Source organism: Hippocampus comes, unplaced genomic scaffold (assembly GCF_001891065.2).
Source record: "Hippocampus comes isolate QL1 unplaced genomic scaffold, H_comes_QL1_v1.1 scaffold111, whole genome shotgun sequence".
NCBI lineage: Eukaryota > Metazoa > Chordata > Actinopteri > Syngnathiformes > Syngnathidae > Hippocampus > Hippocampus comes.
The window spans coordinates 614,089-635,780 of NW_017805698.1; the positions used below are offsets into that span (position 1 = coordinate 614,089).

Sequence of the window (21,692 nt, forward strand, 5' to 3'; positions counted from 1 at the left end):
GGCCAGTTCTGTCCTGGGCTGCTCCCTAGACACTCTGGAGGAGGTGGGCAACAGGAGGATGCTAACTAAGCTAAAAGCTATGATGGACAGTCCCTCCCACCCCCTCCAGCCCGCCCTGACAGCACTAGGTAGCTCCTTCAGCCAGAGACTGTTACACCCGCGCTGCAAGAAGGAGCGATACCACCGCTTCTTCCAACCGACTGCTGTCAGGCTGCTGAATAAAAAATAAACAAATGATGTGGAAGACAATTGTAAATAGCGCTGTGACTTTTCCATATCTGTATTTATATTGCACTTAATTGAACGGTGTTTGTTTTCTTTTTCTTCTTTCTTCTTTCTCCCCATTATCTTGCTGCTGTGGACTGTAAATTTCCCCATTAAATTATAAAACAGAGAAGTAAATATTGTTAGCTAATTTAAAATAAACCACGATTGTGAATTTGAATCAACAATAAATCCTCCTAACTTGGTCTAGGATAGACACAGCCACTGGTGCACTTTCAATTGTTTTAGTGAACAAAGCTAACAAAATGAATACAAGCACATATTCACGCATGACCTGATGTTTGTCACAACTGACGTTGAGTCACTCATAGCAGCGTGGATAATGGTTTTGCCGGTTACAGTAACAACCAGCTGAGGCTACACTTTCATTCTTTTACTCTGTTGTCCCTTCAACACTTAGCCCCCCCCCCTTTTTTTTTTGAAGGCACGTATACATTCAGCCACAGGTAGAATATGGACAAAATCATACCTCACATGCATATATTTTGGTATTGTATGCATGAAGCTTTGAAAAATACTGAATACTTTATAAACAATAAAATGAATATTCGGTCATTACTTTGCATACTTTGTCTATCACAGTCAAGTAGCCTGGAACATCACCCCCATGATAAACGAGAGCTCACTATTTCTCTAATTTATCTTTTTTCCAAATTCCAATGAGTTCCGCATGATTTCCCTTGGCCATTCTGATGGAAATCTTTTTTGTGACATTTATTTATTGAACATGTAAAAATGAGGAAAAGATCGTGAACTAATTCAATTGGTCATTACTTTGCATACGTTGTCTGTCACAGTCAAGTAGCCTGGAACATCACCCCATGATAAACGAGAGCTCACTATTTCTCTAATTTATCTTTTTTCCAAATTCCAATGAGTTCCGCATGATTTCCCTTGGCCATTCTGATGGAAATCTTTTTTGTGACATTTATTTATTGAACATGTAAAAATGAGGAAAAGATCGTGAACTAATTCAATGTCATCGTTTGCAGCACAGCCAACCCTCGGAGTGCCAGCCATTTTAGAGGAATTTCACCTATCTTCAAAGGCCCACAGGATATTGTGTTCTATGGCTATATAAACATGGAACCTACCAAAAGAAAAATTTAACTCTCTTCTTTTACACACACTCTTGTGTGTGTGTGTGTGTGTGTGTGTGTGTGTCTGTCTGTGTGTTTTTGTGTGTGTGTGCGCACGCCACACTTCCACCCCTAGAAGCATTCTTTTTTCGGTGTGGTACATAGAAGCGATCTGGCTTGTGTAAGCGCACCTAACACGATACACAGCATATTATTCAACCCCTCAAAATATGTTTTTTGTTTTTTTGTTTTTTTTTTTAAACAAACCAGTGATAAAAGTCAGTGCCAAAAACGTTTGCAGGTCATTCGCTGACACAGGGGATTGTCCCAATCAACATGAGTGGTCACAGTCACAGGAATGGCATTTCTGAGGCGGGGCAAACCTGAGCAAACAGACAGTGGAATGAACCAATCGGCAAATAGCGGATGTGATGTCAGGAAAAACATCTTTTGAAATATACGCTTTCAGTGCCGTCAGCTTCTGGGTTTTGATGTTATGTGTTTCTGGCCATCTAAAACTGTGTTTGATGCTGAATGAAAGAAACTATGGTCTCTCCGGCTCGTGATTTTGAATTTTATGAGGATGGACTCGCGCCACCAAAGAGTGACGTGACTCACGAAGAATACGTCACAGCAAATAAATGAATTTAATTGCACGGTTCAAGGGTCATACTACTGAACATATGCACGTGTGTGAATGAGGTCTCAAGGGAGCCATATTCACTCTTTGGACCCAATGGAGCCCACCTGGGTCTCCCAGCCCTTCCAGCTGTTTTCCCTCCCGTTCCCGTACTTGTCTCCTCCCTCCGGGGGAGGAAAAAAAAAAAAAAAAAACAACTCTCCATCTGTATCTATCACTCTGCTGCACATTTACCACGCACTTACTAATGCTGGGAAGCAAATGACGAGCGTGCCTGTTCTACTCATAACAGTGGTTGTGGTCCACTAGAACAATGTTTTGGGAGTGCACCAGGAGTGGAGCAGATAAAATTTCCATATAAGGCACGAGGACACTCTTAAAGCTGCTTGGCTCTCTCGCAGCTGGCTTACATCATCAACTTTTCCTCCCGTTTGCTGCTATCGACCTCCAAAGCCCCTTGTGACATATACGCACACAAATGTAATAACATAATGTAGTTGGTACCTGAACATCTATAGAGTGAATGGTTCATCGGTGGTAATACGTTCAAAAATCAAATACAGTACCGGGAGAAGTGAAAACGATGCCCCCCCCCCTTTGATTAAATTAATTTGACTGTATAGTCTTGTTGTCATTTTAGAACACTACTTTATTATTTCTTTACTTTTTAATATCCCTAACGGTTTTCCTAAGTTGTTCCAAAGTTTGTTTTCTCTATTTAGCTTTTGAATGTCCCTAGTTGTTTTGTAAAGGCTTTGTGTGAAGCACATTGCATTGCCTTGTACCTGTATTTATGCGTTCTTGGCATTAAACTTTCTAAAACAGACTTTTTACACACATTTTAAAAACACATTTGAACAGAAAAAAATTGCAAGCATAAAATGTACAGAAAATACTCTATGTATTGTTGTGTCTGTGTGTGAGATTATGTGTCTCTGAGAGGTGGAGCCTGGAAGGCGCAGCGTGTGACAGTGAGTCTGCATAAATGGTACATGGCTGTCACTTGTACTCAAAGCGCTTAACACTACTTCCTCATTTACCTACTGATGACGCAGCATCAGGAGCGACTGTGGATTCAGTATCTTGCTCAAGGACACTTTGACAATGGCCAGGGATTGAACCCCCAACCTCTGGGGTAGGAGAGGCCACTCTACCAGTGAGCCATGCCGCCCCCGTGTGAGAAACTGGGCATGAGCTAAGGCTGACAGCAGCTTTTGAGTTTGTGTGTTTATAATCTCCCGACACCCAACAAATGACTGAAACGTGCTAAGCTTACTGTGGCTCTCCTTTCCCACATGTGAGGGTATTACCATCAGTAATTACCATATACACTGAGGCCACACATTCACGCTACAACATATTCAAAGATTTTTTTTTTGCGGGGGGGTCGGCTATCCTGTTATTCTGCTGCAAAAAATTCACCTTTCACAATTTATGTGCTCAGCTTAAGGCGCCAACTTCAGGCATCTTGGTATCAAACAACTCTGTTTAAGTTCTTTGAGGAATTTCATTTTGACAAAAAATATATATTTTTGGCCATCCTGTGGCATCTTGGTGTCGAGGAACTATGTTGACTTGAGGAGTTTCGTTCAGACAAACCCCCCCCCCCAAAAAAAACAGATTTTCTTCCAAGTTTCTAATTCAAAACCTTTTCAATGGGGGAGGCATCAATTACTTAATTCTCTTTACTTTGCCTTTTGAGGCAGGGCTCATTCCCAACTGCTTGTGAAAAGAAGTTTTACAGTACTATTAAAACAACAACAACAACAACAAGAAAAAAAACTACTGCTTCATTTTCCTGAGTGAGCATCCTAACAAGACCCCAGATCAAGCAGGAGATGGATTGAGAGGGTGAGGATTTGGAATAAGAGAGCGTGAACAGAGCTGATAAGATGCTCGGCAGAGGAAGTGTCATTCACAGTCAGTCCCCATTGGACCCCCCGCCGGCCCCCACTCCTCCACCCCGGTGTCCCGCTCTTCCCCTGCTCCAGGATGTACGCTCGTGTGGGAATACCCGAGGAATGTGGCCTCCTTTGTTTTTATTGTGTGATAGGCTGCCGGTTGGCGGTCATCTGGATGCGGGATGAGCTACAGGCTTGCAGAGTGTGACTGCAGACCACACTTTAGCGGTTAGACCATCCTATCGGGAGCGGGGGGAGAGGGGTTCACTAACAGAGACCCTTGTTGGCAGTGGAACTCATTCTGGTCAAAATACTTTGCATCCAATCCAGAGAGGAAGCTAAACATACATGCAATCTTCCAAAAAGAAGAGTGTTTCTCTTTCCAAGTAGCATTCCCCCCTCCCCCGAAGTAAATTCTAATCTTATGAAAACAGTCAAAATTCTGAAGAGAATAGTTAGATTTCCCCAAGATAAAAGTTTAGAAAATAATGTTGCGTTTACAACACGAGGGAAAGTCAACATTTATTAGGTTTAATCTAACAACAAAGTTTCAAGTGCTGCAATTTCATGAAAAATAGGTCCATTTTTTTTAAAAACAAAACAGACATAATATTACAATAACATGTCTTTGTAATGAGAATATAAGAAGAATGAGAAAATAAACATTTTATGGTAATGGTGTAATGTGCAATATAGATATCGATTTTTAAAATCTATTTAAAGTTATAATTTCAAAAAAAAGAATAGTCATTGTTTTCCCAAGTTGCCATTCTCAGATCCAGTGCGCCACCAGACAAAGCAAGCGGGTGAAATAATTAAATCCCGAATTAGCTGGCGATAATATGTTCGTGGAGCTCATGTAGCAAGCCCAGGGATAATGCAACTTTTATCGAGGCGGGGGCTGTTACTCATCAGCGCTACTTGGGGGGGGGCACATAGGACCGCACACTTCCGAACCAGTTGTATAAAAAAATGGCATTGCTGCAAAACAAATCAAGATTAATTCCAGGAACTTTTATGTGCATTATTTTGACAAAACTCAACTGTATTTTTTTTAATATTATCCAATCATATGTTTTCCAACACGACAATCAATTCCCCAACGAATAGGCTGGCTCACTCACCTGTGTGAACAGCAATGAAATTGGTCCTGGATGCGTCCATCACAAACCACTATGCACAGTTGAAACACTTTTAAGCGTTAAATAAATCCATGTTTTGGGAGGACAACTTCTTACTAAATGCCCATGAACTTTAAACGAACTGTCATCGCTGCAGGAAAAAAAAAAACACAATCACTGTTGTTTGCATACTTTTGAGATCGATGTTGTTGGTCCATGACACACTCTTCTTCACAATTCTAGCCTGGGGGTTGGAGGCACTGATGAGCGACGTCTGCTGTCTTGTGGTTAACACTGGTATTACATCTTCCAATGGCTGAGCAACAGTATATTTTTATTTTCAGAAATTAATCGGGGGGCCCAGTCCGAGAGTAGGCGAAGGACCCTAATTGCTCATCACTGATCTAGCTGTTTTTGTCAATATATTTTTTTAATTTGATTATATTTTACAAAATTAAAACAAGCAAACACTTGACCCTTATTGGGATTCACACCCCATCCTCCAGCCCCTTAGGAAGGACAATGCACAAATTGAAACATAGTTTTTCTACACTGTTTGTCTATGTGTGGCCTGCCATTGGCTGGCATCCAGTTGGGGGGTACCCCGGCTCCTGGCCGAAGATGGCTGGAATAGGCTCAATTTTAGTAATGTTAACAATGTAAGATGTAATATAAATGGAAAAATTGTGTTTTTAAAGACACTAGTAATTATTTTCCAACTCCAAGGAGAAAGGTAGAATTATTCTTAAAAGTTGTATTATTTTGAGAAATAATTCCATTCCATTACAACCCCTAATTTATTTTTTTTCTCTAATAATTTTTACTTTATTCTGGACTGATAGTCCATCAGTTTCTTTGCAGCATAGTTCAAGTACCCGGTACTCATTTGTAAAATTCCATAAAAGGGACAAATATTTTGACTTTCAAGTTAAAATCCCACAGAACATACAAAACCTTTTTTATTCGTCCCCAAAACAAACCAAACACTTTTGGTTTTCATTGACAATTTCCAACAAGTAGCGCAAACTGGAGATAAACGTGTTGCACCAGTAATCAGCACACTACCTGAGCAAAACAAAAACAAGGCAAAGTGCTGGTAAACATATGCAAACGCCAAGAAAAAAAAAAAAAAAACACTCCACACTCATAGCACTTAAAATTGAGTGTACAAAGACACAAATCTGTACAAGGATGAGGAGGCTGACAGACGGAATCAAATGTGCTTTCATTTCGGGGATGTTTCGTTCTCAGTCAGGACCGGAACAGGTGAGTCAAACGGGGTGGCGCACTTGAAACAAAAGTGAGGTGCCAGGAAAGAAGGAGCATGTTATTCTGCAACAATGCAACTCGCGTGAAACGGAAACTTAAGAAGCACATTAGCACACAGCAAAAGGACATCAATTCACCTGCACAAAAAAAAAAGAAGAGAAAAACAACAACTTTGTACAAACATTCCGACCACGGGGAAAATTAACCATCAAGTCATCGATTGTTAATTTGCTCATGTTTTTTAAATGGATGAAGAAAACTCTCTTTGAATGTTTTGGACTCCTATTCCCGTGCCAATGTCACATCTAGTACGATAATTGTCATGATGTCATATTAGCCTCCTCTAGACAGCAAACTAGTCAAGACAAAATCGACAGCACCTCTGCTGGTTTCAGTCTGTTGACTTTACTTTTTATTTTTTTAAAGAAAAAAAAAGTAACACTGTTTCTTGACGAGAATTGGTTCTAATCCCTTCTACTACAACATGGATGTTGGTATTCGCTGATGTCAAGGTGTTCTTCTATGTTTAAGTCAGAATAAGAGAATGAAGTTGCACTTTATGGGAAAAAAAAACAAACAGTCTTATAAAAATCAATAGTAAATAATATTTACGGGAACTATTTTATGTTTTAATGTGTTCTTTAGACAGTAAAGTAGTGGATAGTGAATCAGTACAGACAGATTTTAAAATGATAAAAGTTTAATTATTTGAGAAATAAGTCTTTAATATTACAGGGAAAAAAAAGTTGTAAAAAGCTCGTAATTTTTCGGATTCTTTTGTCACAGTGTGGCTGTAGGCCACAACTGACATCACGTTGGATTTCTTTAGACAGCAAACTGGTTGAGAGTGAATTAAGAGTGCCTCCTGCTTATCACAGCTATATAGTGCTCTCCATGTTCAAGACATCAGCAATCTACTCGACACAATTGACCAAAATTCTTAACAATCAATTAAGTGTTATGTTGTTCAACCCTCGCAAGGGCAGAGTGAGAAGAGTTTTGGTTTGGCAAAAGCAGCAAAAAAGGAAAGTCATCTTCAAATCCTCCACCTCAAACGTTTTGTTTGATTGAGTTCTGACATGGAGGCGACACTGCGGTCAGTCACACAGGAAACCGAGGAGGCAGACGACCTCACATCCTGTCTGAGCTTTTGAAAGAGGCACTTCCTCCTAAAGAGGAGAAGAAGACATTCTGAAAAGTTCAAGTCGTTTTTTTCTGGAAACGAAAGAAAAATCTCTTTGGACGAAAAATACATTCAACGACAACAGCAAAAGCTTCAAGTGAATAAAAGCAAAGCCATTCGTAAGAAAAGCGAGTGTTACTTCCAAGAAATCCACTCTGGGGTGTTGTGCTTGATTTTACACAACAGTCAATGCTACATAAAGATTCATTTTTGGAAAAGATGAAAAACGGGTTGTCGATGGGGTAGAAGACCTTTTTTTTCTTTTTTCTCTCTTTTTTAACCCTTGGGCTGTACCTTCTTGGGGTGAAAGGTGAAGAGTTAACAGTGGAATCCCTAAAGTCAAAGGAAGACACAATTAAAATGAAAATGAAATTGTGACTTCAAGTACTTGCATTGTACAGTTAATAAATGTCAAGTTCGACCCAGGGTTATTTCTCCTCCCCATAATTTCCTGTGGGTACGGACCTTAGATGTTCCACTGTACTGTCCCCAATAATCAAATCGATGTGATCGAGCAGTGCAGTGTGTGTGCCAAAACTGGAGTCCGACTACACCCCTCTGCAAGTCACTGTACACTTTTGTTCGCAATCACGGCTTCTTGGCGCCGGCTTTGGCTTTTGCGTCGGGCGCCGCTGGCGCCTTGATGTGGGTCATCTCCACGTCGGTGAGTACATCAGGCGGGAGGCAAGAGCGCATGCGCTCGATTGTCTTCTGGTGGGCCGACCTCTCTTGCTCCAGTGTGCGGATCACGTGCTTCATTTTGCTCTCGCGGGAAAGGAAGTTCTCCACGTTGGTTTCCAGGGTTTGGATCTTCTGCCGGGCCGCCTGGTTAAAACATCACAGAAGGATAGTGTTCTTTCATATTTCCATCCATCCATGCATTTTGCTTAGCACTTCTCCTTATTAGGGTTGCGGATGATCTGGAACCAAGCTGCCCAAACCGTGAATTATGAAAATTGAATGCAAAAAAAACCCCTAAAACGTACAGTATTAAGTATTCCTTACTACCATAAGATGATTATGAATTTCAACATGTTCATACACAGTACACATTGGGTGTCTTATAAGTCATTGTTGTGTCATTACATATTACTGTCAACAATATGTTGACTGTACTTCCCAAATCCCACTGTAATATAATTGGAATATATTTGATGTTTACCAATTTTGGGGGGAATCAAGCATGGGAGTTGTCAACTGTGTAGCGGATGGATAACCACAACACTAATAGGTGGCCTTTAATGATTATTATAAACATAAAAATGTAAACATACACAGTGTTAAATATTTCAGAGGACAAATGAAATAAAACTAATCTCATGGCAAGTCAAACAGGATTTAGTATAATAATCCTTGACAAATATCTGAAAACTGACATTTTTGGAAGAGTTGAATCCAGAACTTGTCAACTGTGAGACGGACCTGCAAACCACAATAACAGCATGCTGCTACTATATTGCATCAGATATTAGTGATTATAAAAGAGCTCAATTAATTTAGTGACAAATTACTGCTCTGAACATGCGCTGCCTTTATTTTTCTTTTAAGTTTTGTGACACTGCCATCTACAGGAAATCTGAGACCTTACACCTTTCCACCAACAGCCACCAACTCAAACGTATGCTGTTTACCTGAAGTTTCTCCAGCAGTTCCATGTTCTGCTTCTTCAGCTGCACATTGGTCTTCTCCAACTTGTCCAGGCGCTCCGAGTCGTCGGGCGTAGCGCCCCCTTCTCCCACCTCGTCCTGCAGCACATGGTACTCCACCTCGTATGCATGCAGCTGCTTGGAGATGTCCATCTCCGTCACCTGGCGACCAGCAATGTGTTACTGTGAGACACTCAACAGTACAGTACATTGAGTGATTAACCAGGAATTTAGTATAGAGCGGGTTCTTATTTGTGGTTGATTTGTCAGATATAAGGCTTTGGGATCCTTTCCAGTAATTACTTTTGTTTACACTTGTACGATAGTAAATCAAAAATCAAACAAACCAAAATAAAGGTAAAATGTGACTTAAACATTGCCTGTAAAGTTAATGCAAGTTTTATGATGGTGACCTTGGAACAGAATAATAAATACACTTTTAAAGTTTTCAGTTTTGGGGGAAAAAAAATAAGATAATACATGTTAAAAACTTTTGACCAATGTTTCCTCTAAACTGTGTGCTGAAGCAACGGCTAACTGCTTTGACCCTCTCAGTTTCCATGGTGACGCTAGTCGGCACATTACATTCTACGACGTACTACACTCATTCCTTCCATTTCCACCTCAGTTGAATCTTCAAACAGGACACCACACCATTCCCACTTCCCTTACAGCTTCAATAGCGCAACCGAAGGTGCACACTTGGTTGTTCTATTCTAGTTAGAAGCATACATTGACATACATACATTCACCACTGACCAGGCGCTGCAGGCGACATGTGGACGGCTCCATTCGGGAAGTCCAAACATGGGCCCATTAATTGAGGCTCTTTTGCGCGTTTCAGAGGTCAGGTGGCTTGAAATTTTGGTGTTTTATTAAACGCCATTATTCATGAGGAGACAATGTGGCACCATATTTGTACAGAGACTTAATTAATTACTGTATGCTTAAAATGACTTGTGTGCAAAAAGTAAAGTAACCGATTACGGTAGATTTTTCTTGTCACAAATATCTTATTCATTGATAATGTTCTTTTTTTTAGATCAATTTGATTTTCTTTTTTTTTTTTTATAACATCTACATCATGTGACATATGATATCAGAGTTTGAACAGGTGTGACACAGATTTGGTGGCCGCCACATGCATATCTTGTGCTGATCACCACGGTGCGAGGAATGCTTAGGACATTTATGTGAAACTCATGAGACGCATAGAAAATGAGATGGAATATTGATTTTTGACCATTATTAACTTTGCAGGAAAACTCAAATGAAGCAAACGGTAGTAGGAGACACCCAAGACATCCCACCTTGGCAATGGTCTGCTCCATCTGAGTCTGAGTGAGGCTGGGAAGAGTTGTCTTCAGGTAGTCCACAATGCTCTCAAAGCTATCGCACTCCACTATCTCCCCCTGGTGGCTGCTCAGCAGGCACAGGGCTACTTTGAAGATGACCTCCGTGCCTTGGACGAATAGAAAATCTGCCAAAAAACACAAAACAAAACATAAGAGGTGTCACACCTTACGTAAGTACAAAACCTTGTGGGGGGGTGGGGGGGGGCTGGTCTCTGGCAAAAGAAGACTTAATATTCCAGTCATATAATAAATAATACTAGTATTGACTGGCATGTACTTATGTACAAAAGTTTAAAGAAAAGGGTTTTCTTATCAGTTACGCTTTGCACCCTATTTGATAATTCAACGTACCAAGAAAAAAACTTTTTTGCACACAAAATAGAATAGTTTACCTCTCCTATTTACTGACATAGTACTTGTAAATCGGATTTTGATGTTTAAAACAATAGCTAGCATTGACTGGATGTTCCCATAGCTTTGCTAAAGTTGTGAGCTGAACCACCATCCATCCATCTATTATCTGAACCGCATACATTCCCAAATTAGATAATGATAATAACTAACAAAAACATAATGAGGTCGTATGTACTTTTTCAGATTAAAAAGATAACTAACAAAAACATAATGAGGTCGTATGTACTTTTTCAGATTAAAAAGATTCTTTTTGACAAAGTAAGGAGTAAAACAGCCTTCTCTGTCAACTTTCCTTTTCTTCACGACAGTCTCTATTTTAGAAATGGGCTGGAAAAGTCCACACAAGGGTCATGCAGCAAGGGGTGCATTTGGAAATACACTATGATGCCTAACATGACTCTTGAGAGTGGTGTGTTTGGAGAGGCAGAGCATGTTCGGAGTCTATTTCCTAAAGCACCAGTGAGCATAGCCAAAGGTCTGCTACCACCTTCTGGTGATATATAAAGTAGCTTTATTTGTAAATATGCATTTCTACTGTTGTGGACAGTGCTAATGGGCCACACATTATTAATTTTATGCCAGACGCTGTGGACCAGTGGAAATTTGAACATGGGCCGTATTTTCGACATGCCTGGCTTAAGCCAAAACCATCCATCCATTCATTTTCTAATCCGCTTATCCTCATGAGGGTCGTGGGCGCGCTGGAGCCTATCCCAGCTGTGTTTGGGCAGTCGGCGGGGTACACCCTGAACCGGTTGCCAGCCACTCGTAGCGAACACAAAGATGAACAACCATCCACGCTCACACTCACACCAAGGGACAATTTGGAGTGTTCCATTAACCTGCCATTCATGTTATGCATGTTTTTGGAATGTGGGAGGAAACTGGAGTCCCCGGAGAAAACCCACAAAGGCACAGAAAGAAACATGCAAACTACACACAGGAAGTCCGGAGCCGGAATCGAAACCTGCACCTTTGCACTGTGAGGTTGACGCGCTAACCATTCGACCACCGTGTCGCCCAGCCAAAACCATGTCTAATCTTAAAATATTGCTTTGGTGCCATCTTGTGGTATCATTAGGCCAAATAACTAGACTGAACTCGGGGAAGAAGCTCAATGTACAGTTCAGTTCGTAAGGCCATAGCCTTGACTAATAGAAAAAAAGTGCTTAGTTGCCATCTTGTGGCATTTACAGGCAACGACAAACCTTTTTGGGTGGAAGCCAATTAGTCTTTGTTTATAAATTCACAGGGTAACCCTGTACTTTTGTGACTTTCCACTCCCGCACAACAGTAAGCATGAATAGCACAGTGAAGCTACAATTAGATTAGTAATTAAAACAGCGTACCAAAGATGCGCGAGACAAAGCCGAGGGGGAACTGCGAGGCAAAGAGCGTGAGGAACCACGGTGCGGCGTACAGGCTTGGGGAGATTTCATACACCTCCAGGTGATTGTACAAGTCACGGTGGTAGTCGTGCAGCAGTCTGGAGAGCTGGTACATCTGGATCTATGCACCACACACACACACACACACACACACACACACACACACACACACACACACACACACACACACACACACACACACACATTACAAAATGGGCTGCAACGCAGAAAAATAAACATTTGGATCTGTAAAGGGCAGATTAAAGGGAACAATGCGTGCTATTGTAGCCGCTCGCTGCACAATCCCAAGCAGGAGAGGCTTGCTGAGGCACGCACCGTGCTTACTCTCTCTGCATTGCATTAGAATAAGTCACCCTGATAATAAAAACACACAAGAAAGGTATGAAAATGCCGTTTACCGTCCCGCACAGGTAGCTTGTGTCCTCACAGACGTTAAACAGGAAGTTGTGCTGGCGTTAAACATTAGCGTGCCAGCTGATATTTTCACACCCCCACAAATGTTAGCTGATGTTTAAACAAGACAGCTTACTAGCTAGCTTGAAGGTGTGGTCACTCATAGGAAGGTGAACAAATGTTTGCAGCTTCATGAGATAGGCACGCACTGTACACTGTACTACTACACAGTGACTGCAGTCAGGAAAAGAAAAGGAGCACTTTACTTTTCGTACAGTGGAATTTCAAACTATTATTTTTTTTGCAAATACAGCTCATAGTGCAAACCATCCTACTATGTCATCAATTAATACTAGCAATATATTTATTATAATAGCCACAATAATTATATAATACACACTACAATACAGCATATTGATTATTTTTTTTCAATTTCTGTTTTTATGACTTAAAAAAAATCTGATCAAATGTCAAAATGTTTTGTGTATTGTTGTGTTTGTGAGAAAAAACTGTATAGAGAATGGATGGGTGGTAGGTGTGTGTATCCTTGAGGACTTGATTGCATAAAAAGAACAGCAGCAATATTAGCAATAATACTTAAAGTAAAATTAATCTTGCTCTGTTGTTATTGTTCAAAATAACAATAACTAATGAGGCTGGGTAAAATTTGTATTAATATTTAGAGCATCTACAATAATATCAAAATCAACAGTATATTTTTTTCAGTGATTTACTTGGTTTTGGGCTTTTTTTCATTGGTATAAATATAATAAATAATTATGTATGACATATTTGTTTCCGCAAAACATTCTCTTTTAAAATAAGTCATGAAAAGAGTAAGAATGAAACACATCCATTGCTGCATAAGGTGCAATGGGTCAAACACACTTCCTTTCGCTTCTATTGACGATGCACAGGTTTCCATGGTGACAAAATTGCAAATCAACCCGTGGTGACCTGTTGATAAAGAAGAAATTTGTGGCGCGCTCACTTGCAGAGAGATCATGTCGGGCTTGTATTGGCGTCTGATGCCGAGGTCATACATGAGGAACTTGAGCATGTCGAAGGCCTGCTCCTCGCTCATGTGCAGCAGCAGCACGCCAGCCACGAAGCTGACTCCCTGACAGTAGCCCACCTGCATGCACAAGCAACATCAAATAACAGTCATTCATTCATTCACATATTATATTATTATAGGGGCAACCATTAATTGGATACTAACCAAAATTAATCAATAATTATTTTTGATAAGTGATAACCTTCTAGTATGCCCTTCGTGACTGGGAGGCAACTAAGAATAGTGCTGCTTCTTCAAACAGTCCTACTTTGAGTGACATACAAGTCATATAAGTCACTATTCGCAGAGGATCAAGAATATATGTCCGTGAGTATTGTTACATTACCTGTCTACATGTGTTTGCTTCATCGTTTGTGTTCAACCATGAGTGCTTCAAAAACCACGGGTAGCAGTGATGAGCGTTACCATGTCAACTGCGTTGCACTGTGTGTTCGCATCATGCTCAGCAGACTTTTAAAAGGCAAAGAAAGCGGTGGTTTCAAATACATGTGGAATTCTCTGTGTTCTATGTTTAGTTTCACTGTAAACCTCAACTTTGATTGGCAATAAAGAGCTTGAAGTGTCTTTTTTGAAGAATTCTTCACTTTCTACCATAGTGATGCTTGTCCTGAAGTGAGCTTTTTTTTCTCTCCTTGATAAATATAACCCTACTTGGGGAGTAAATGTACCTCTGTGTCCAGAAGAGAATAGGCTTTGAGCAGGTTATAAAGGGAAAGTTGTCCAGCACCCAATTGGGCTGAGAAGTACTCGAGGTTGGGGAAGGTCCGACCTAAGACAAGACAGGTGATGCTGCATGACACTCCACCGTTTCCTCTGTAACGTGCGACGTTAATGGCCTTTACGCACCTAAATCCACCAGAATGGCGTGCTGCTGTGCGGTGAGCTGCTTCAACAGATCCCTGTATGGCGTGTCGTTAGCTGGCTGGCGCTGAGGATGTCTGCGACACAAGCGGTGCTGGTGGCAGAGCAGCAACCACACCTCCCCACGCCGACTTTTGGGAACGCCTGTGCACAAAGACATTTAATGCGGCATATTGGTGGGCCCTACAGGGGATGTGCCAGAGTAAAAGTGGAATGACCATATGACGCCACACTTGGGTATTTATCTTTTCCCCATCAAAATGAAAATGTGACCTCTCTCTCTCTCTCTCTCTCTCTCTCTCTCTCTCTCTCTCTCTCTCTCTCTCTCTCTCTCTCTCTCTCTCTCTCTCCATGTAACCATTTTTTTGTATAATTTAATGTTTCGTGCACAGTTCTTTAGTGCAGTGGTGGTTGTTGCGATATGAATAAAGTTGAGTTGACTCAAATTGACTTCAGTATGTGCAAGAAAGTAACTTTGTTTTGCCATTGGGAAAAGGTGGGAATAAGGAAGCATACTCACGCAAAATAGCAGATGTTCAAAATGTTTTCCCAAAAAACGTGGAGCATTTCCAATACAAAATTAAGATTTTAGCTCCAAAACATTTTTTTTTTCTGAAAGTCATGTTTAAAAGGGTGTGAATGGGGAAGAATGGGTCTGCCAGGTCCAAAGGCTAATTAGCGAAAAGCTCAAATTATTGCAACCAACAAATACAGCTGAGATGTTGGAAGGGAGCGTGCGGCCATCAGCCATCAGGCAGTGCTCCCTTCTGCCAATTAAAAAAAATTGGGCAGTCATAAACGAATCTGTTTAGAATCGATTTTCCTCTAGAATTTCCAAACGATTACTCGAATAATCGCCACCTACCGACTCAATTTTTAAGATCGACACAACAGAAATGGTCAAAACCTTTCCGCAGCCTTAAAAAAAAATAAAATAAAATAAAATAAATCATCACACGGTAGAGATTCCATCACTTCTTTTTTAATGACTCACCTTGGCAGAGTGCGCGGTACAGATCTTCCTGGTCCTGCCGCACTGTAGTTCTGCCCGGTGCCGTCAATTTTTTCTCCCACAATGCCTGCAACTCCTGGGAGTCGGGGCCCACTTCCTGGTAGCTCAGCTTCATCTTGCGAATGTGCAGCTCATCCCGACTCTCTGAGTAGAAAGAAATAGTATATGTGAAATCATATATGCTGGTCACGTCGCTCAGCATTTAATGTTTGCGCCCATATTTCTGCACACCAGATAATAAAAAGAGCACGGACACGAACCAACAGTCGCACACAGTGGAACCTCTAACCTCCATTTCTGGGAAGATGCTAAACTGAAAATTCCAACTTTTTCCAGATAATAAAACTCTTTTCTTGAACTATTGAAAGTGCATTCAGTTCAGTTCATGCACATTTTTTGTCATACAATTTTATTATCACAAAATGACTGTAGAACTAGATTTCAATAATAGTAATTACAATCCAACATTATGATCATCAAACTTTTTCTCATACTTTAATAAAATTACTACTAAATAAAAAAAAACTACTTGTTGCAATATTTAATCTTTACTATCAGATGATCGGAATTTTTTCTTGTGGAATATCAATTTTTATTTTGTATTTTTCTGTTAAAGTAGTAATATTACAACTTTATTTTGTCAAGAATTTCAAAATGACAGAAAACTGTTCAAATAGGTCAAAAGTCCCAATGTTACGCTTGAGGAGTTGCCTGTATGGTTTATTTTGACCAGTTGCAACCCGGAATGGATTATTTCTCTTGCTAAATCATTTCTTCCGAAAAAAAAAATTAAGATGCCCACAAATTTGACACCCCTGAGCCATAGAGCTTCCACTGTGTCAAGATGGATGCCATCCCTGACATGTTTCAACATGAATCACCACTGGAAGACCCTTCGGACAAGGAAAGCCACAACACAGTAAATAATCAGATAAACACCATCAGCTGTTATGCTTGAGGCCACCATATAACCGAAAAGAACACTGTACACTGCGTACAGGACGGCAACAAGAGAACTGAAGAGCTCAGGTGAATAATGAACCCAAAGCCATGCAAAAAAATAATAATTTAAAAAATCCCTGAGAACTTTGTTGATGCTGCTTACCTTCTATTGAAACGTTATTCACAGCATTGGTGTCAAAAACAAACAAACCAAAAAAAAAAAGACGTGTTGGTGTTTTACACAGACAGCAGAACAAAATACACAGAAAGTGAATGGAATTAAAATATCGTTTGCATGTGTTTCTTTTCATTTGCACCAATAATACGAATGCTGTATTTACTCAAATAGTCGCAGGCGGTGTTTATTTACTCAGCTGAAGTGCAGAGAAAGCCAGACGTTTATTTGTGGAAGTGCTTCTTTAGAATACTACGATATTTCCGAGAGGCATCCGGTGTGTATTTACTCAAGTATTGACGTTGATTGCAAGGGAGGAATCTGAATTTTTCTTCAGTTGTGGTTCGCCTCATACATTGAAAACTGCTGGAAAACCGGTTCTGAAGTCCCCCAAAGTAGACTCATTAACAATCTTCAGGGTGTTTCATTGCTGGCTTTTAGGGGGCAAAATGTTTCACAAAATATTCCGCTGAGGTAACTGTGTTTTGAGGATGTCCCTTGGCAGGAAAGTGGTACCACACCCTTTAAACTACTTTGCATGTTTGTGACTAAGACATCGGCATGTGTGAATGTGCCACACACGCACACACTCTATAAATACAGCAGGATGTGGACTTGTTCACAAAAACAGCAGTGATGTCACCAGCTGTGCTATTTACGCACATGCTAATGGCTGAGGCAAGAAGTTCCATTCAACACAGCGCAAATGCACAGTGAGGATTAAAATGTCTCCACAGCGCTGTTCAAACGCTGGGTTTTTGTAATGTAAAAAAATGAGACCGAGATCAATCGCTTATTCTCAAAGGTTTGCGGGGGGTGCTGGAGACGATCCCAGCTGTCTTCGGGCAGTAGGCGGGGGACACCCTGAACTGGTGGCCAGCCAATCGCAGGGCACATAGAGACGAACAACGGTCCACGCTCACACTCACTTTGGAGTGTTCAATCAGCCTGCCATGCATGTTTTTGGAATGTGGGAGGAACCGGAGTACCCGGAGAAAACCCACGCAGCCCCGGGGAGAACATGCAAACTCCACACAGGAAGGCCGGAGCTGGAATTGAACCCGGTACCTCTGCACTGTGAAGTCGACGTGCTAACCACTGGACCGTCGGGCCGCCCGAAAGTGAGATTGAGATCAATCCTTTCAAACTTTTTTCCATCATTAATGTCATCTTACAATTTGTAAAACTCAACTGACCAAAAGAAGACCTTTTTAATACGAAGAAAAGTTCTGATTCACTGCAAGTAAGTTCTGATGTTCCAGTGTAGGGTTCGCCAATCTTTTTGGAACTGAGAGCTACTTCTTGGGTATTGATCAATGCGAAGCTTGATACACCCTTGTCACATAAGACATGTTCTGAAATTACCATTCATAATGTTGCTGTAAAAAAGTCCATTTGGGGTAAGAGGTGTTGAAAATAGACGGAGGGTTGGATAATGTTGCTGTTGGAAATGTTCATCTCACATCTCATAATTAGGAAACATCAATACAGTATCAACAAGCGACACTTTATTCCTACAAATCTCTGCCAGAGTTTACATTTTCAAACACTTACTTTTACAACATTACGATAAAATCACAATGTCCCATCACTGGTGACCTATTTTTAGAACAGGCCCTCGGGCTACTCATGTGGGCCTTGAGGGCATCACGTTGGTGAGCCCTGTTCTAGTACTTTGTAGGTCCTCATGTTCTTTATATTGCAAAAATATGACATTTGAACATGAGTAAGTCGACTTTGTATAACCATTGGATGTCCAACAATGGGCCCATTGTGATGGTCACATGACTTATAAAGATTATCATCAGTGTTTCAACTGAAGAGAAGATGAGGGACATTGGTTCAGAAATATTTACCCTCGAGCCTCTGGTTCTCCTTTTCCATACGCAGCAAGAGGATCTGCTGGCGGACTGCGGTTTTCCACAGGGTCCGGTAGTCGGCCCCTGTCCTCTTGGGCCGAGCCCCGCCACCACTGAGAGGGTCCACGCTCGAATGCGGGCCGCGAGGGGACAGCGGCAACAGCTCCCTGTTATCTGACTGGTCTAAAAGCATCAAGGAAAAAGGACAAAAACTAAAAATCGAACCCGTCTGAGGAATTGCGATCGACAAACCCACTTCCAATGAGGCTGGGACGTTGTGTTCAACATGAATGAAAACAGAATAAAATGATTTGCAAGTCATGTTCAACCTATATTTAATTGAATACACTACAAAACCAGCATATTTAATGTTCAAACTGATAAAGGTTATTTTTTTTGAGTAAATATGATTCATCTCCATAGTAATGCAACATTTTGTTGTTGAAATTGCGACCTTTGTGTCTTCAAATAAAGGTCAAAATCTTGAAGAATGTTATTATGAGATTTGAAGTCCTGGTAAAATGTTAACTCTATTATCAATAAACATAACGATCCACTTAAAAACATGTGACTTTGTCCTCGTAATTGTGCAGCTTTATTGGAAAAGTATTTTTTTCTCATCATTTATAACGTCTGTCAATTTCATTATCACGGCAAAATTGTGACTATTTGCATAGTATTTCCACTTCATAATGATGAAAATACAACTGCCTTATTGGAAGTTGGAGGGGCATTGCTGATGACTTATTCGATGGAAGAGTCGTTAAGAGAATCGATTCTAAAACGATTCAATAATGACAGCCCTACTTGCGAACACAGCACCGACTTAGCTTTCTTCAGTGATCGTAAATGTTGCAAATATGTGCGCAGACGAATTTCACCTGTCGCAAACATTGTTTCTTTTCACCAAGAAATGTTTTCAAATTTCCTTTGGCGAAATCTCAATATTCGCCATGTTTGCAAGCATTCACCGCTGACTAAGATACCAGCTTTAAGCAACAATTAAGTGAACTCTGCACCTTATGTATTTATTTAATTTTTTTAGGGTTTCAGAGTGATTGACGAGACCTGAGGGGTGCATGGAGGTCTTGCCCATGGGTGAGGCGACCCTCAGGAAAATCTTCTGTCTCCACGAGACCCTACGCGGACACGGGGACGGTCCGCTCACTGAGTCGCTGCTGCAGCCTGACAGTGTCCTTTTCCTGCCTTCACCATTACTGCGCCCCACACACACACACACACACACACACACACACACACACACACACACACGCACACACACAAAATTAGTGTTATGTTACAAGGACATCAGCAAATGGAAACGCACACAGATGAAACCTTATAGAAACTACAGGAGTTAATACAATTGTGCTGAGTGATAAACATCCCCCCCACCCCCCAAAAAAAACACGTGGCAGCTATTAGATATGTTAATGAAGCAAACAGCCACAGCTAGGAAAAACACACTTGGAGTCAGCGAAGCGTTTGTAGAAAGAAAGCATTCATCATGTCAATGAATCCTTTCTAGGTTATTATTTATTCTATTGTCATAAGGTGATTAGTGCAGATCCACGCACATCCTTGCCACTTTCAATTCAGTTTGCACAGAGGAAAATATTTAGAGCACCGTTGCTTTCGCTTCCTTTACCCGGGTTCTCGTTCCCAATTGCTAACTCTTGCTAACTCTTAATTACCCTTTCAAAAAGTTATTCCTTGTGGTAGTGGTGGTTGTGTAGATTTTGTGTTGGGGAAAAATAATAATTTCACAAATGATTACAGTTCTAATATTGGGAGAATAAAGTATTTTTTGGTGGTATTTTGTTTAGTTGTAATGAAGTTGTACTGTTGCACTCATCAGGTTGTCATGTGATGAGAATAAAGCTGTAACAAAAAGTTCTATTTTAGTCCAGCCAACACGCTGCCCGTGAACAAGGGAGTTGCCCAGTGGCCTGTTCTAAAAATAGCTGACCAGTAATGGGACATTGTGATTTCCTCGGCATACTGGAGAAGTGATCATTTGAAGAGACACCTGCAGAGATTTATAGAAATAAATCTTGCATATTGATATTCGTTTCAGTTTCTGAAAGGTAAAATGGGGGATTGGGGGGGCATGATTTATTCAATGAAATGACAAGGACGATCCTCACAGTGTGGAAGTGACATTTCACAATGATGTGCTCCAACGAATCCTATTAATAATGTAAACATTAACCTTTTCTTTCCGCCAAAGCGGGCAACCACGCTTCAGTTGAGTGCCGCCACGCTCAATGACACGCCTGTTCCTGCGCCAGCTTGAATTACAAATGTGACACAGTGACAAAAAGCTCCAAATCGGGTTACGTATTTAGTTTGGCCATGCAGAGAAGAGACCTCCGCAGCCACATGCAAGCACGACAGCGTCCCCTTCTACTTTGGAACGAGACAGGAAGAGGGTGTGAGGGTTCTCACTGTTGATGGGCAGGAAAAAGAAGAAAAAATAAAATAAAAGCTGGGTGTTAAAAGGTTTGGTCAGCCAACATTTTAAACATTTACTGTTATCCCAGCATCAAAAAAAAAAAAAAGAAAAATATCATCATCCTGTCACCTCTTGATGCTCCCACTGTCCGTCAGCGAGCTCAGGGAGCCCAGTGAGCCCAACGAGCCCTGGTAAATGCTCTTCAGGAAAGTGGGAGCGGAGAAGGAGGAGGAAGAGGAGGAGGGGAGGCTGAAGGACTGGCTCTCCGAGACACTGCGCGTTCTCGACACGACCACGGGACTGCGTGAGCCCCCACCCCGCACATGGAAAACAAACACGTTATGCACTTGTGGAAGGGGAGGGGAGGTGAAGGGAGGGGGTGCACGCTCAGGAGCGCATGAAGCATTTGTTTAGAGGAGTGGGATCAAAGTGCTGCAAATAATAAAAATAGAGGACAATGTTGATGTGCTTCATATTTAGTTTAACAAGTAAGCTTTCATCAAATGTCAACTACTACTACTGTGCTGTATAAACAAAAATAAACAACAAAAACCTGATTCTTTTAGAGTTTTTATTTGCTTTAAATTCTAATATATATATATATATATATATATA

General features: G+C 40.9%; 2 protein-coding genes across 6 annotated transcripts in view; both read right to left on the bottom strand.

Moving 5' to 3' along the window:
- klf12b (Kruppel like factor 12b) overlaps positions 1 to 5,364 on the bottom strand; it is an 89,128-nt gene extending 83,764 nt beyond the window's left edge. Inside the window, exon 1 of the mRNA XM_019882338.1 lies at positions 5,030 to 5,364. The gene's annotated coding sequence lies outside the window, so the exon portion shown is untranslated. The remainder of the gene's footprint in view (positions 1 to 5,029) is intronic.
- Positions 5,365 to 5,967: 603 nt separating this feature from the next.
- Positions 5,968 to 21,692, bottom strand: part of tbc1d4 (TBC1 domain family, member 4) — a 40,800-nt gene continuing 25,075 nt past the window's right edge. For 2 of the 5 annotated variants that reach the window (XM_019882334.1, XM_019882333.1), the window contains 12 exons: positions 21,207 to 21,377; positions 19,691 to 19,839; positions 18,620 to 18,805; positions 16,752 to 16,754; positions 15,629 to 15,790; positions 14,620 to 14,778; positions 14,442 to 14,542; positions 13,687 to 13,830; positions 12,243 to 12,402; positions 10,435 to 10,604; positions 9,110 to 9,286; positions 5,968 to 8,303 (listed from right to left, as the gene is read on the bottom strand). In XM_019882334.1, coding sequence (XP_019737893.1) covers positions 8,067 to 8,303; positions 9,110 to 9,286; positions 10,435 to 10,604; positions 12,243 to 12,402; positions 13,687 to 13,830; positions 14,442 to 14,542; positions 14,620 to 14,778; positions 15,629 to 15,790; positions 16,752 to 16,754; positions 18,620 to 18,805; positions 19,691 to 19,839; positions 21,207 to 21,377 — 1,819 coding nt within the window. In that variant the 3' untranslated portion in view covers positions 5,968 to 8,066. The remainder of the gene's footprint in view (positions 8,304 to 9,109; positions 9,287 to 10,434; positions 10,605 to 12,242; positions 12,403 to 13,686; positions 13,831 to 14,441; positions 14,543 to 14,619; positions 14,779 to 15,628; positions 15,791 to 16,751; positions 16,755 to 18,619; positions 18,806 to 19,690; positions 19,840 to 21,206; positions 21,378 to 21,692) is intronic. The other 3 variants (XM_019882335.1, XM_019882336.1, XM_019882337.1) reach the window with 3 other exon arrangements.